This window comes from Falco punctatus (genome assembly GCF_963210335.1).
Source record: "Falco punctatus genome assembly, chromosome: 11".
Lineage (NCBI taxonomy): Eukaryota > Metazoa > Chordata > Aves > Falconiformes > Falconidae > Falco > Falco punctatus.
The window spans coordinates 28,019,523-28,033,419 of record NC_137591.1 but is presented as its reverse complement, the minus strand read 5'-3'; the positions used below and the strand labels follow the sequence as shown (position 1 = coordinate 28,033,419).

The 13,897-nt window shown below is 49.6% G+C and overlaps 1 protein-coding gene across 1 annotated transcript in view; it reads left to right on the top strand.

The window, feature by feature from the left end:
• The window catches only part of LOC308071680 (uncharacterized protein), a 133,498-nt gene that overhangs the window by 31,744 nt on the left and 87,857 nt on the right, over window positions 1-13,897 (top strand). The window contains exon 3 of the mRNA XM_080407480.1: window positions 100-266. Within this exon, the coding sequence (XP_080263606.1) occupies window positions 100-266 (167 nt within the window). The remainder of the gene's footprint in view (window positions 1-99; window positions 267-13,897) is intronic.

Genomic DNA, 13,897 nt, shown 5'->3' with positions numbered 1-13,897 from the left:
TCTGAGCTGCCTGCCTGTGTGCACTGTGTCCAGGGCAGATGGGCATTGTGCCTTCTCCATCGCATCACCTAACCAAGCTGTCTCGTTCTCTTCCCACAGCTGGAAGTATCTTACTACTGCTGATCTACTGTGTGCTGTGGGGCATGGCACAGCTGGCTGGCCTGCAAGGCTATCTATCCATATGTCCTGTTGAGACCTGTCCCTGCAAGAAGAAGACTTTATCCCAAGAGCAATGCCCACTGGAGTATGGAGAACCTCAGAAGGAAGTGAGTACATCCCAGTTGTGTTGGTGTTGATGCTATGGTCTGCTGTGTTTGCCTTGGTCTCCGCTGTGTGGCACTGACACAGAGTATTCTCGGTGATAGTAATCTCTGCTTTTTTTGCAGATGATGATGATGAAACTCCCACACACTGGGGTAGATGCAGAGTTAGGCTCTTAGGGCAGTAGATGTGGGTGTTAGCAGAGGCTAGTCATTTAAGTGGCGAGGTAACATGTGGGGAGGCAGGGTGGTTTGTGAGAGAATGTCCTGTGTGATGACTCGGAGCTGCAGGGGCCAGAAGGTCAATTCAGTGTGCTCATAGGAGTTGGATCTAGGATTCTTCCCAGACTCCAAGTGATTCTTCCCAGACCTCAGCCTGGGACCTGTTCTGGGATTTCTGGGGCAGGGGGTAGCAATTTCACTCCAGGCCTGGTGCTGCAACTGCTGATTTTTCCACCTCTCCTTTGCTTATGCCCCCTAATTTTGCATGAGTTACGTAGACTACAGGTGCCAAGCCTTGTGTAAGGGTGACAGAGTTGTAAGGAGAGCACTGAGCGGGTTGTGGGTGGTCAGTGGGTTGGGTGGGTGGGATTAACCCTGCTCCTGCAATTCCGTGCATCATGCTTCCCAGGTGAAAGAACGGTAGGTACCTGTGCCCCACATCCCCAGCCCTGAAGGGCTGGCAGGTCACCTGCACCGTGGTCCCTCTACCACATGTCACTCCTCCAGCATCCCATAGCAAACTCTGCACTGTCACAGCTATGTGTGGACAGAGACAACCTGCAAGGGTCCTCAGCTGTATTCAGGGGTCACTAGCTCCCTGTGCAGAGCTCTGAATGCCATTAGAAGTCTCCAGCACTTCCATGTTCTTGTTGTTCTGGACAGCAGTATCGGTACCTGGTAACTCCTGTGTGGCAGATGCCGTTTCAGAGACTATCAAGCTTGCAGCTGAATAGCTCTAAGTTAGCACCTAATCTTTAGCCTGACAATATCTTTATGGCTATACCCATCTGGAGTCTGAGTCGAAATTAGATTTGCTTTCTGTTAAAACAGCGGATTTGGAGAATTTACACTGTCAGCAGGGGAGCAGGGGGGGATTTTTGGCAAGTAGGTGGGGGTTTGGATACAAAGTGGTGTGCTGGTTTTGGCTGGGATACGGTTAGTTTTTTCCACAGTAGCTACTATGGGCTGTGCCTTGGCTCTGTGCTGAGAACAGTGTCGGTGACACAGGGACGATAACCTTCGTTACCCCGAGCAGCGCTCACGCAGTGCCAAGGCATCTTCTGCCCCTCACCCACCCACCAGTGAGCGGGTTGGGGGGCACAAGGAGCTGGGGGGACACACAGCCGGGACAGCTGACCCCCCCTGCCAAAGGGCTGGCCCATGCCGTATGGCGTCATGCTCAGCATATAAAGCTGGGGGAAGGAGGAGGAAGGGGGATGCTCGGAGCGATGCTGTCTGCCTGCCCATGCCCCTGTCCCACGTGCTGGAGCCCTGCTCCCCTGGGGGTGGCTGAGCCCCTGCCTGCCATGGGCAGCGGTGAGTGAACTCCTGGGTTTGCTTTGCTCGTGCACCAGCTTTAGACTTACCTGCTGAACTGTCCTTGTCTCAACTCATGAGTTTTCTCACTTTTTTCCTTCCGATCCTCTCCCCATCCCACCGAGGGGGAGCGAGAGAGTGGCTGCGTGGGGCTGAGCTGCTGGCGGGGGTTAAACCATGACAAATGTCAGCGTTAAATCTTTGTCAGAGCATCTTAGGAGCGATAATGTCTTGCTACATTAAAAAACCACAAAAAAACCCCTCAGAGATAATGGACATTTATGTGAAAGCAAATGAGATATGATTTTTGAGCATGCTGGAATCTGGGTAATGGAGTATTTGTTCAGATGTCATCTTTAAGTTCATTAGCTTTGTTCCACCTTCCACTTGGTATTTTAATATATATCCTAAAGCACTACTTGTATTATATTTCTACCCCTGTGTTTCAAAATATTGGTTACAACAGCTTTAGTTCATAGAATCACAGAAGGGTTTGGAAGGGAGCTCAGAGATCCCCTGATTCCAGCCCCCAGGGACACCTCCCACCAGACCAGGCTGCTCCAAGCCCCGTCCAACCTGGCCTTGAGCACTGCCAGGGATGGGGCACCCACAGCTGCTCTGGGCAACCTCTGCCAGTGTCCCACCGCCCTCCTAATAGATAAACCCTTGCATTATCTCTTGCTTGAGATGTGAGTATTAATATGATTTGGAGCATGAAATACAGGTTCACATATTTTCCATGCTGCTCGCTATAGAGCTAGGAAATTACTAACTTGACACCTTCCGTTTGTCTCTGTGTTTTTAGTTGTGTGAGGCTCCCTGCCAAGCAGGGGGAGTTACAGATGGCAACTGTTGGGGTTTTAATCTTTGATGCTGTGTGCTGTAGGCAGAGTTTTCAAAGGCCTCTGACCTGATCCTGTGTTTCTGATGAGAGTTTTGCTTTTTCAGGTAGAACTGTGCTGCAGAAATACACATACACACATGCACCCTGGCAGTCCTTAGACCTCTAAGTGTTTCTTTCTCTGCAAATAATCTGTTTTTCCTTTCTTTTTTTCTTCCTCTCTCTCATGCCCCAGGAGCTTTCAGTTGTGCCCCCTCCCACTCCCCAGAACAGCCACAGCGATGCTCTTGGGAGGGAAACGTCTGTTTGCTCCGTGCACAAAACTGAGGGGGTGCATGGATGGGATAGCAGTGGAAAATTGCAAACAATTCTCGAGTGTGAATAATTCCCCCTCCCCTTTGTGGTTTCTCTTTCTAACTTGATTATATTCAGATTACTTAAAACAAAAAAGTGTATCTCCCAAAATGCTAGGTTTTATATTCCCACTTGCTCTCTTCATCACTCATGAATCCTGTTTTTTCTCGTTGTGTTTTTATTGTCTATTTTAATTTCTATTAATGTGAGGAATTTCTAACTGGTGTAGCAAGGTCTTTTTTTCTTTCTTTCTTTCTTTCCTACGTGCCTCTACTTGTATTGGAAGACAACTTGTAAAATGTGATGTGAAAATACCTTCGTATTTTCTAGTTATGCTAGATCTGTCTTGGGCTGTGGTGACCCTCTGACCAAATAATAACCTCAGTTGCTTGGATATCCTCATTATAACCATTAGGTTAAGTGCTGAGGACAAAATGTATATACTAAACCTTAAGTTTCTAATCACAATGGCAGTGTTTAGATTGGTACTATCTTTTTTTTTAATGACAAGCAATTTGGTTTCTTGGATGAGGTAGTTAATTGGTTCTTTATTGTCTATAGCCTCGGCAAAGCTTTTTTACTTTTTGTTTGTGAAAACCTCTTATCCTCTACTTTTTTTTAGTTTTTTTTTGTAAAAAAAATGTGGAAAAAAAGGAGTCTACAAAATGCATGGGGTTTTTTTTGTGAGATTTTTATCTAAACTTCAGTTTTCCAGTGCAATGAAAAATCCCAGCAAAGTGAGCATCTGGAAATGAATCTGAAACTCCAGCTGAGATCAGAGTCATGACTCTTGAGTCCTAAGGTGAGGAGAGGGGCCGTCAGGGGGTATGTAGGGGAGTGAAATTTAAGGAAATTTCCATTTGAGACATTACATTTGTTTGCCTGCTGGTTTCAAGGACTTCACAGCCATAGAGGTTAGAAACTTTAATTATCCTTTAGTACAATTATTGTGAATCTCCTGTGATCGCTTGCCCCAGCAGCTGAAAAGCTGGGGAAAAAAGTTCCTAAGATACTTTAAGACAAGGAAATCATGAGGATTTAGGAATATTAGATTAGGCACCTGAATTTTTATCTGTTTGGATGTGCTGGGGAACTGTTGTTTCATGGATTTGGCCTGGAGTGCTGGGTGAGTAAAAGGGCTGAGGCACTTGTATACATGGAATGACCACAAAGCAAGCTGTTTCATACCAAAATATGAACTATGGTCACACTGTATACTTAGATGTGGGGTGTGGGGTGTTGGCTGGTCTAAGAAAAACCTTGTCGGCAGGGGAACCTGCAGTCAGATGAGCTGAACACAATCTAACTTTTCTGCGGAGCTGAGGAGCTGAAGGCAGGCATGGGCATGCCAGCTGGTGAGTGTAATCCCAGTTTTACACCCGAACGCCAGCCTTGTAACTGGAGGTTGCCAAAAATTCCTCGGATTTTCTTTGGGTGGAGGAGGAGGAGTTTGTGTGTTGGAGTGCCTGTTGGAGAAGGTGATGCTGGGGATGGTGGCTGGTTGTGGACCGCAGAGGGCAGGAAATGCCGGGGCTGCACTTTCACCTTGTGGAGTCGAGGATGTTTTCCTTGCAAAGCAAACTGGGGCTGTCCAGGTCTCTTGAGGCTGGAGCCCACGGCTCAGAGTCTGCTTATTCCTTGTGGGTCACTGATTTTGGGGAGGAGGGGGGCTGGACATCTCTCTCCTGGGAGATATGGTGGCAAGGTTATGTGCAGAACCAGGAGAAATGCATTTGTTTGTTCTGCCAGGCAGTCGTTTGGGGTGTTAAGTGCTCCTGTCCTCATTTAGCGTGGATGTTCACTGACTGTGAGTCTAGCCCTTGGAAATCAGTTCCTGTATTAACTTTTTGGAAAGAGCTGCGTATGGGTTTGGGTTCCTGTGAACACAAATGCCATGGTTAAAATATCACAGAATGGTTTGGGTTGGAGGGGAGCTCAGAGATCCCCTAGTTCCAGCCCCCTGCCCTGGGCAGGGACATCTTTTATCAGACCAGGCTGATCCAAGCCCCGTCCAACCTGGCCTTGAGCACTTCCAGGGGTGCGGCACCCACAGCTTCTCCGGGTGACCTGTGCCGACGTCTTGCCACTCTCACAGTAAAGAATTTTTTCCTAATATCTAATCTGAATCTCCTCTCTTTCAGCTTTAGAGCCATTCTCACTTGTCCTATCACTACATGCCCTTGTAAAAAGTCCCTCTCCAGCTTTCTCAAAGAAAATTAATCCAAGCCCTGAAAGGACTTAGTTTCCTAAGAGTCTAAGTACTGGTACTGCAGATATGAGTCCTTGCAACTCGATGAATTTGTCTTAGGAGTTGTTGATAAAGTTATATAGAACAAAGTAACAGTGGAATTAGCACGAGAAAGGGGAAATCACTGCATGGTGTTATTTTAGAGGGAAATAGCGTAGGGTGAAGTGTCCTGTAAGGCATCAGCATCCTGGGGCAGGTTTCGAGGAGGACAGTGCATGAGTGCAGGGGAAGAAACCTTGGAGGGGGCCAAAAGCATTAGCAGAAGGAGCCTGCTGGGCTGGGCTGCCTGCAGGAGCAGAGAGCTGCCCGATCATCCTTGTGCCCTGGGCTGGCCTTAAGGCGCAGGAGGGCCTGATGCCCTCCCAGAAGTGTCCCTGTAGCTGTGCGCAGGTCTGAGCCTTGCAAGGGAGCAGCTATGACATGCAGAGGACCTGCCTTCCAGCCAGCCAGCTTCCTATGTGGTCTCTGTAGGAACTTCTCTCTGCATATGTAAGCCCGGGGTGGAGAAGCTGGTTTGCAGTCATTCTTAGCCCCACAGGGAGCTATGAACACTTATGTTAGCTGTGCTTACAGCACGTTATTCCTTAGCTCTGCACTTACCCAGCACTGCTAAGCACCTGCTAATGCTCTGGAGGATTTTTAACCATGCATAGCTTGATTAAATACAAACTGAGCCAGATAGGCAAGGAAAATGTGGCTGTAGTCACACACAATCTGCATGCCTGTAGCTAGATGGGGGTGACCATAAGTGGTGTTTTTTATCCAAGCGAGCACCTGGTGATAAGTCCATTTGCTACCTGTGATTGTCATTGTTGGCACTGAGTAGGGCAAATGCTTCTTTCAGGCATCAAACATTTCCTTGCTGCTTTACAGAGATTAAACAAAAGCCTGTGATGGGGAAACACATCCCTTGCAAGTCCCTCTGATTTACAGCCATGTGGGCAAGAGCAGAGCCACTTACACTTGGAGAGCAGTTTATAGAAGGAGCACAAAGGCAATGAAACAGCTTTGGACCCTGCAAGGTGCTGATGAAGGGCCTCCCTTGCACTCTGTTCCCACTGGGATCTGCTCCCATAGTTACTGTGTAAGTTGTTTGAAAATCCCACTGGCTTTGTTGAGGTTTAGGATCAGGTCTGTGCTGGTGGCCCCAGACTTATAGGGAAAGAGGTGATTTCACTAGAAATGCCGAGATGCTGGGTTCAGCCTGCCCCTGGGCTCCGCTGGGACCGCAGGTACTGGTGAGGCTGGGCTGGGGATGTTCCTCCCTGGGAAGAGGCCATCTGAACTGCATGTGAGGGCCAAGGCGAGAGAAGAGCGTCGTTCTAAGTAAATTGTCAGCCGCCTTTCTGTGTGTCCTCCCCTCGCTCCTGCTTTCTCCTCACCGACATATCAGTGATGTTTATTAAGAGATGACAAGTCTATCAGGCCTCATAAGCAGCCTTTCACAAGGAGGAGATCTTATATCCAGAGAGCATCATCAATCTTGTCTCTGCTCTGCTCTTCTGAGCAGCTGATAGCGAACAAGGCTCCATCCTCTTCCCCCCTCCTTCCCACCCCTTCCCCTCTCCTCCCTTCCACCAACCCTCTGCAGCACAGCGGGAGCCAGCGAAAGAGAGATTTCATTTGCATAAAGTGGTTTCTGGTACAGAGAGGGAAGAAATGGAGAGAAACCCAGCTTCTCTTGAATTGCAGCACAGAACATCCCTGCTGCCTGGATTGTGGGTGGTCCACGGATGCATGGGGAAATGCCCCCCGACCTGCTGCCCAGGCAGCACGCAGCTGCAGGCTGGTTAATTCTGGGGGGACCAGCACTCAGCGGGGGCAGCAGATTAGTAGAGACTGGAAAATCCTCCTCCCTAGCTGAGGTTGATGCCATGCCTGTGGGGACAAGGTGTAGGAAGGAGGCTGTGGTCCAGCTGTGCCCTCATGAGCGTGTGTCACTGCTGCCCAAGGGTGGGCCATGCAGACCTGTTGTGGCGTGTCTCTCCAGCTCGGTGATTTTTGGAAGCTATGGCTGTTGACTGAGGGTATGGGCTGATGGAAAATGGTGTCCTGCGCAGGGCAAATGGGCAGAGCAGATGTGCTGTCCTTTAGTGTGCAAGAAGGGCCAAATCCAAGAAATAACGTGCAAGGGGTTAAAAATCCCATCTCAGGGCGGTGATCATCACTTTTGTTTCTATTTTGCAAAATTCATCCTGTCTCATAAATAACCTTTTTTTTTCCTGATGTTCTCCACATTTGACACTTGTGGTGAGATGATGGGTTGGAAAACCAAGGTTACTTTTTTTCCTTGACCAAATTAAGTTTCTTATTCTTCCCCCCTGTCCTCCGCCCCCCTATTTTCCACTTCTTTTTTTTTTTTTTCTTTTTTTAAATTCCCTTCCTCACCTCTGCTTTTAGTTAAAGATCCTGACTGTTTAGGACTAGATTTTGTGTGCAGATTCAGTCCTGAAAAGTAACGATATGTTAAGAAAAGCTGCCCGGTGCCTTTTTGCAGTCCTCCTTCCATGGCTCTGCTCGTGCTGGCAATGCTTCAGTTCCTGGGGGGAAGACATGGATTTACTTTTGGGAGCTTGTTAGGTAGCATAAAGTGAGCTTATTCAACACAGGTTTTTATTCCCTGGTGTTTCCAAGAGTTTTGCAGTGGTGTTTGTGGCAAGCGAGCATGCTGAGTGATCAGTGGGGGAGTGGGTTTTAGCCTGGGGCAGCTCGGAGCTGAGCCCCATGTGTGCTTGGTTCCCTCCTCCCATTGCAGGAGACAGCTACAACATCACCTTTATCAAATATATATAATCCCCCAACTAAGGATTTAGACTATCAAGCTTGCAAGTGTGGGACAAATGTTGACATGTCATGGTTAAAAATGTTGCTAAAACTTGCATATCTGATGCGCTTTCTTTTTTTAAACCAACAAACTGTAGACAGTACCCCAGATAGAATCAGGATGCACCTCACCACGTTTTTCATAGAGAGACAGTTTCTGTCTGAAGGTGCATCAGAAGAGCTGGCAATTTCAAAGAGTTCCCATTAAAACTTTATGATGAGAAATTGAATGCAAACGTCACAGAATATTCAAAGCATTAAAACTAACCCTGTGTGAAATTTCCACCGATCCCTCTAGGAGGACGTGTACTTCCAGAGGAGGAGGCAGGAGTTTATGCTCCATTTTAAGACTCTTCAAGCACAGCCCCGACCAGGATGGCAGCAGAAGCTGCCTGAGTTAACAGATCCTCATGGGACATGTGGTGGAGAGAAATACGAGGCTTTCTTGGAGGCATTTGAAGTCTGATCTCACTCCCTTGAGCTCGGTGGGAAATCTGTTAGCGCACACAGCGCAGGCGTGAGCCCGGTGAGAGCTGGAGGGTGCGGGGTGGGCTGTGCAGCGTGGCGCACGTACCTGTGCACGGGCACTTGGACCCCAAGCTGCCAAACTAATTTGGCTCGTATTGAAAAAATAACCGAGATAAAGATTTGGGAAGAGGAAAGGAGGTGGCAGAAAACTGCTCTCAGCTGAAAAAAGCTCCATTAGAAAGGAAATAGTCTGCTGTTAATTACTTAGGCATGAAGGGATGGCAGGAGTTGCACCAAGGTCTGCTTGACTCAGTCTGGTGTTTGTGACGGCTTCAACACTGGGAGGTGTTAGTGGAAGGAGGAGGAAATTGTAAAGTCGGTGGCTGTGGGGGTGACTTGTTCCCATTCTTCTCTGTCTTTCAAAGGTCATTCAAAGGCCAAGGGTTTATGTCCCTTCTGAAATTCTGTAGCATTACGATTAGATGTCATTAAACTTGCTGCCTATAATACGCCAACATTACCCTTCCAATGCGTACGCGTTCCCTTCCTGTCCTCTACCCAAGGGGGTGAACAGCCCGACGCATCTTCTCTTCTCTCGCCCTGCCCTGCTCCCTGGCTCCAAGGGCAGGCAGCGCCAGCACTGTGGGTCGAGGTTTGCTGGTCCTGCTAGGGAGACAGCAGCCGATGCCACGTCAAGCCAATGTCTTGTTTTTGTGAGGTCTGTATTTTCCGGAAGGAAGTTAATAGTGGACCCCTTTGGAGGCCAAAATGCTCATTCCTGGCTTTGTGGGAAGAGCTAGAGTGCCCGCAGCCTTTCGGCATCTTTTCACCGAGAGGGATGCCATGTTCCCTGGCCGGTCACTCTGTTGTGGCTCAGCCTGGGCCACCAGCCAGAAGGGCAGGTAGCACTGAGGGGGATCATGTATTGCAAGCTCTCGGTCACTAATGTTTTGGTGTTTGAGTGGCTTTGCATGCTTCACGCCTCTTCCCCTGAGTAAATGCGTGCTGGGCTTCTCTTGCATCTGTGCAGGACTTGGCCATTTTGTGTCTCTCCCCTGCTCCTTTGTTGTTCAGGACATTTATTTCCTGGGCCAGGTCCTTGCTGGGAAGGGGCTGAGGTGGCTGGAACAGACCGTTTTGCTGTCTGGGTCTGCGGCTCCTGTCCAGCTGGCCGTTTCTCTGTTAGATACGCAAGGGTGGCTCAGCTCCCCTTGGACAGCAATCTGTCACGGGGGTTTCGCCACCTCCCTGTGCAGGCACAGCTGGGGACGCAGGCAGGAGCAGCGCAGGAATGGAGCTGGAATTACCTTCCAGTCCCCTGGAATGGGCAGGCTGGCAAAGGTCGCTGCCAGGAGAGGCTATTAGAGAAGCATGTGGAGGACACCTCAGCCAGGGGATGGTGAGACAGAGCTCAGATCACTGCTGCAGGCAGACAGGGTGCTGCTGTGTGCTTGCATTTGCCTTGCTAAACTGGAGGCTCAAGGTGCGTAAGGGTCATCCCTGGAAACATGCTGAAGAACTGGGAACAGGCAAGACCGGGCTGTGAGTGTGGGAGTGGGAAGGAAAGAGGTGCAAAATGATTTTTTTGATCTGTGGGCTGCACACGAGATGCGAACAGGGGTGCTGGTTTGACGCTGAGGCCAGCATTGCAGAGCTTGGTAGTGCAAGATGGTCCTCACCCTCTGGCCAGGGGCTGAGCTGGGGACCTGCTCCTTTTTTTTTTTTTTCTTCTTGGTTTTCTTTTTTTTTTCTTCCCCCCCCCCCCCCCCCCCCGCCTTGGATTTTTCACCCTCCCCCCCACCCCTTTGGTTTTCTTTTTTTTTCACACCCTGCCCCCCTTGGTTTTCTTTTTCTTTTTCGCCCCCCCTTAGGTTTTCTCTCCCCCCCCCCCCCCTTGGTTTTCTTCACACACACCTCCCCCCCCGCCTTGGTTTTTGCTCCCCCCCCCTTCATTTTCTTTTATTCCCCCCCCCCCCATTTGTTTTCTTTCTTCTTTTTTTTTTTTTTTTTTTGTTTTTTTTGTTTTTTCCCCAGTAGGTACCACCATTGCAGAAGTTGGTATGGCTTCTAAAGCTGTTTCCCAGCTGCTCTGTGGAATATTACAGATTTTTGTCTTGCTGCCATTAACGAGAAAGGGGTGAGAGTTTGCTTCATCACTTTGTTAGCTCTGAACCACACACTGACTCAGGAGAAAGCCCTTTCCCGTATTAGAAATGCCACAGCGATGAGCAAGCCAACTTCATGGCTGGTTTTTGCTCGGTCTCCGAAGCCCGAGCACAGCACTGGGGCTCTGGCTTCAAACACCAGCATGGCCGCGGCTGCGCGATGGCCGACGGACCTCGCAGCCATTAATGAGCTCGCGGGAGCGCTCCTCTCCTCTCCAACGCTGTGACTCATGTCTGACCGCAGAGAGGAGCAGCTGCAGCCTCCAGGAGAGCCCGTAATGAGGCCAGGATCTCCAGCACGGGGCCTGCTTTCTGTCAGCTCTTGGAGGAGACCGCGGGTAATTACCTCTCCTGTCTGCTCTTCTCCGCTGCTGGCTTCGCTTCAGGTTCAAATGCTCGCTGACAGGGAGAAGGGTTTTTCAGATACATAATTTAAAATTCTGATGGCATGTTGTCAGGTCAACATGCCGCAACATGGGAAGAGATTTTTTTTTTTTTACATCATACGGACTCCAGTGTCACTCTTGGCTACACGGCTCGCCTGGTGCCTTCCTACCCGTTTGATGGGTACGTGGTGGGTGGAGTTCTGGCTGCCTTCGGGTTTCCCTGCGGTGGGGTTATAGCTGTGCCTTGCCTCTTCTTGCCAGACCTTTTGAGGTCTACGGTTGTCTCCACAGTCTAGTCTCATGTTTGGGATCACGTGGGATGCTTGAGTTTATTGTTCTGTATTGGGCTTAGTTGGGCTGGAAATGGCAGCGGCATCTTGGAAGAAGGTCAAGAGGGAAGAAATCCAGCCTAAAGGTTGCTATGAATTGTTATAACCCTTCCTTTACCTCATGTTAGCACCCTTACAGCAGGAAAAACCTTTTGTAAGGGTTCGATATGATGTTTTATCAGTTTTTCTGTGTGCACAATCTTGACTTAGAGTTAAATCTGTGCTTTGGTTGGCCTCTGTCTGCAGCCTGTGCTTCCACTGCTGGGCAATGTGCCCTGTGCTGTGCAAAGCAGCATCAAGTGTGAAGGGCATTACCTGGTCATCGAAGAAAAGGATCCCAGTGGTGATCTCTTCACTTGCCTTTGGTCAGACTGGGGAAAGATACTTCACCCTGTAAACTGTATCTTGCTCTCCTCAAGGCAGCTCAGTTGCCTGGAGATTTTTCAGCCTTGCTGCAAAACAAACCTAATCGAATAGCAGGATCTGGCCTTGTGGACTGAGAGGAATTTTTCCCGTTCTGTGTTGATGGACCAAGGATCTTTCTTTGGGATAATTGTGTCTCCTGTCCTTTCTTCTGGCCTGGAAGGGAGCAGCTCCTGGCTGTCTCAGCATGACTTGAGCTAAGCAGACCTTGGTAAGGGAATGGCATGGATCTTCTGCAGAGAAGACCCCTAGTATAAACAGAAGTGGCTGAAACAGATGAATATTTTAAGCTGGGAGGGCAGGGTGGGTCTCTGCCCCTGAGCCCAGTGCAAGGGGGAGACGAAGGAAGGAAGCAGTGGGGGAGAGTGCCAGCGTCTGCGTGCCTGAGTGCAAGGGTTCAGCTTCTGCCTGGGTGTTCACCTTGCCTGGCACCAGCCACCGTCCCTGCCCCTGCACAGTGTGCTGGGCACTGTGGCATCTGTGTCCAGCTGCCGGTCTGCGACTCGGGGTGTCTGGATGAAAGCTGGGGTGAACAGGCGTACAGCAGGCGTGCCTGCCCCAGGGCCAGGGTGGCGAGGCAGGCGGCACCCTCCTGTCCTGGATTTGGGACCATGGTTAGGAACGGGAGCAGGGCAGCGTCTCTGTCTGGAGTGAAGTGATGCTGAAAGCTGATATGGAGGGGCATCGCAGCTATAAATCAAACAACTGGGATTTGGCGTTTGGGTTTGCTAGGGTGTTTGTTTATCATTATTATTTTTCCCCCCCCTTCTTGCTGCTCTCCAGGACTGTTACCCTCTCAGCCAGGAGGTGGCTCTGGAGCTCGCTGTGGAGCTGGGCACCGCTCGGCGTGCAGTAGCCAAAGCGACAGGGAGAATCTGCGACCATCACCAGTTTGCGATGAAAGGCAGATGGCCTTTCTTCTAGCTTCCAGACGGGATACGTGCGTGTCCTCTGACACACATATGCAGAGGCAGCTTCAATGCATTTCCAAATGCTTCCGACACTCTGTGCTCTGATGCAATGTTTAGGAAGTGAGGAACATGCTTCTGGTGCTGGTAACATAAGCTTGGCTCAGCCTGTCCTTTGGGAGCGGGGATGACTCCAAACGCAGTGTCATGCCAGATGTAGGCTGTTCTCAAGAGCTCCAGACCTGCAGAGAAAGTTGTTGTCAGCCATTCTGCGTGACGGAAAGGAGGAGCCGTCTTTGTGTTTGCCACGGTCCCCAGGGAGGATGTAGGACATGAGGGGCAAAGCAGGGAAAGCCTTGACAGAAGAAGCACAGAGGAGTGTTAGCTGCTATCTAGGAAGATATTAGCATCCCAGACTTGGGAGTTTGTGCCAAAACTTGTGCCTGGGACACACAGGGCTGCCAAGTCTAAATGACTTGCTCTCTGTCGTCCTTGGGCAGCGCTGTGCAGAGGAACACCTGACAAATGGAAAACTCAGCTTACTCCTGTGTGAGGAGAACAAGATCACAGTAGCCCAGGGCTCTCTTCATGGTTGAAGTTTTGGGGTGTCCTGGAAGCAGGGAGTCCCTGCTCTTCTGTTAGTGCTGTGGTATGGCTCCTAGTGGTCTCCTCTATGCTGAAGGCTCTTGCCTGGGGAGAACTTGGCAAAACAAATCCACAAAACGCACTGGACAGGCACCTTAGTGCATGCTCCAAGATATGCCACCCTTGGATGTGCTTCTGCAAGAAATGTAGAGGAGTTAGCCCTGGAAATCTAATTTTTTTGATTATTTTATATATATATATATGAAAATAACTTATATCTTTCCTAGGAACTCAGAGAAGATCTGGAGGAACCTTTGATTACAAATATTGGAATTCACATTTTGAAGAGCAAGAGGGATGGTGAAATTCAAGCAGGCCAGGGCTTCTCAAAGGACATTTGAGGTGACTTTAGAGAAGCAACTAGAGCTCACCTGGGCCTGAGCAGTAATGTGTTTGCTTCAGTTTGTTCCATGGCAGCACCACCCGAGCTCTGTTAGGAAGGTCAGAAGAGCCAGAGCACCTGATGCAATCAGTTTCTCTCATCTCATGGAAGAGAGGGCCATTGGGT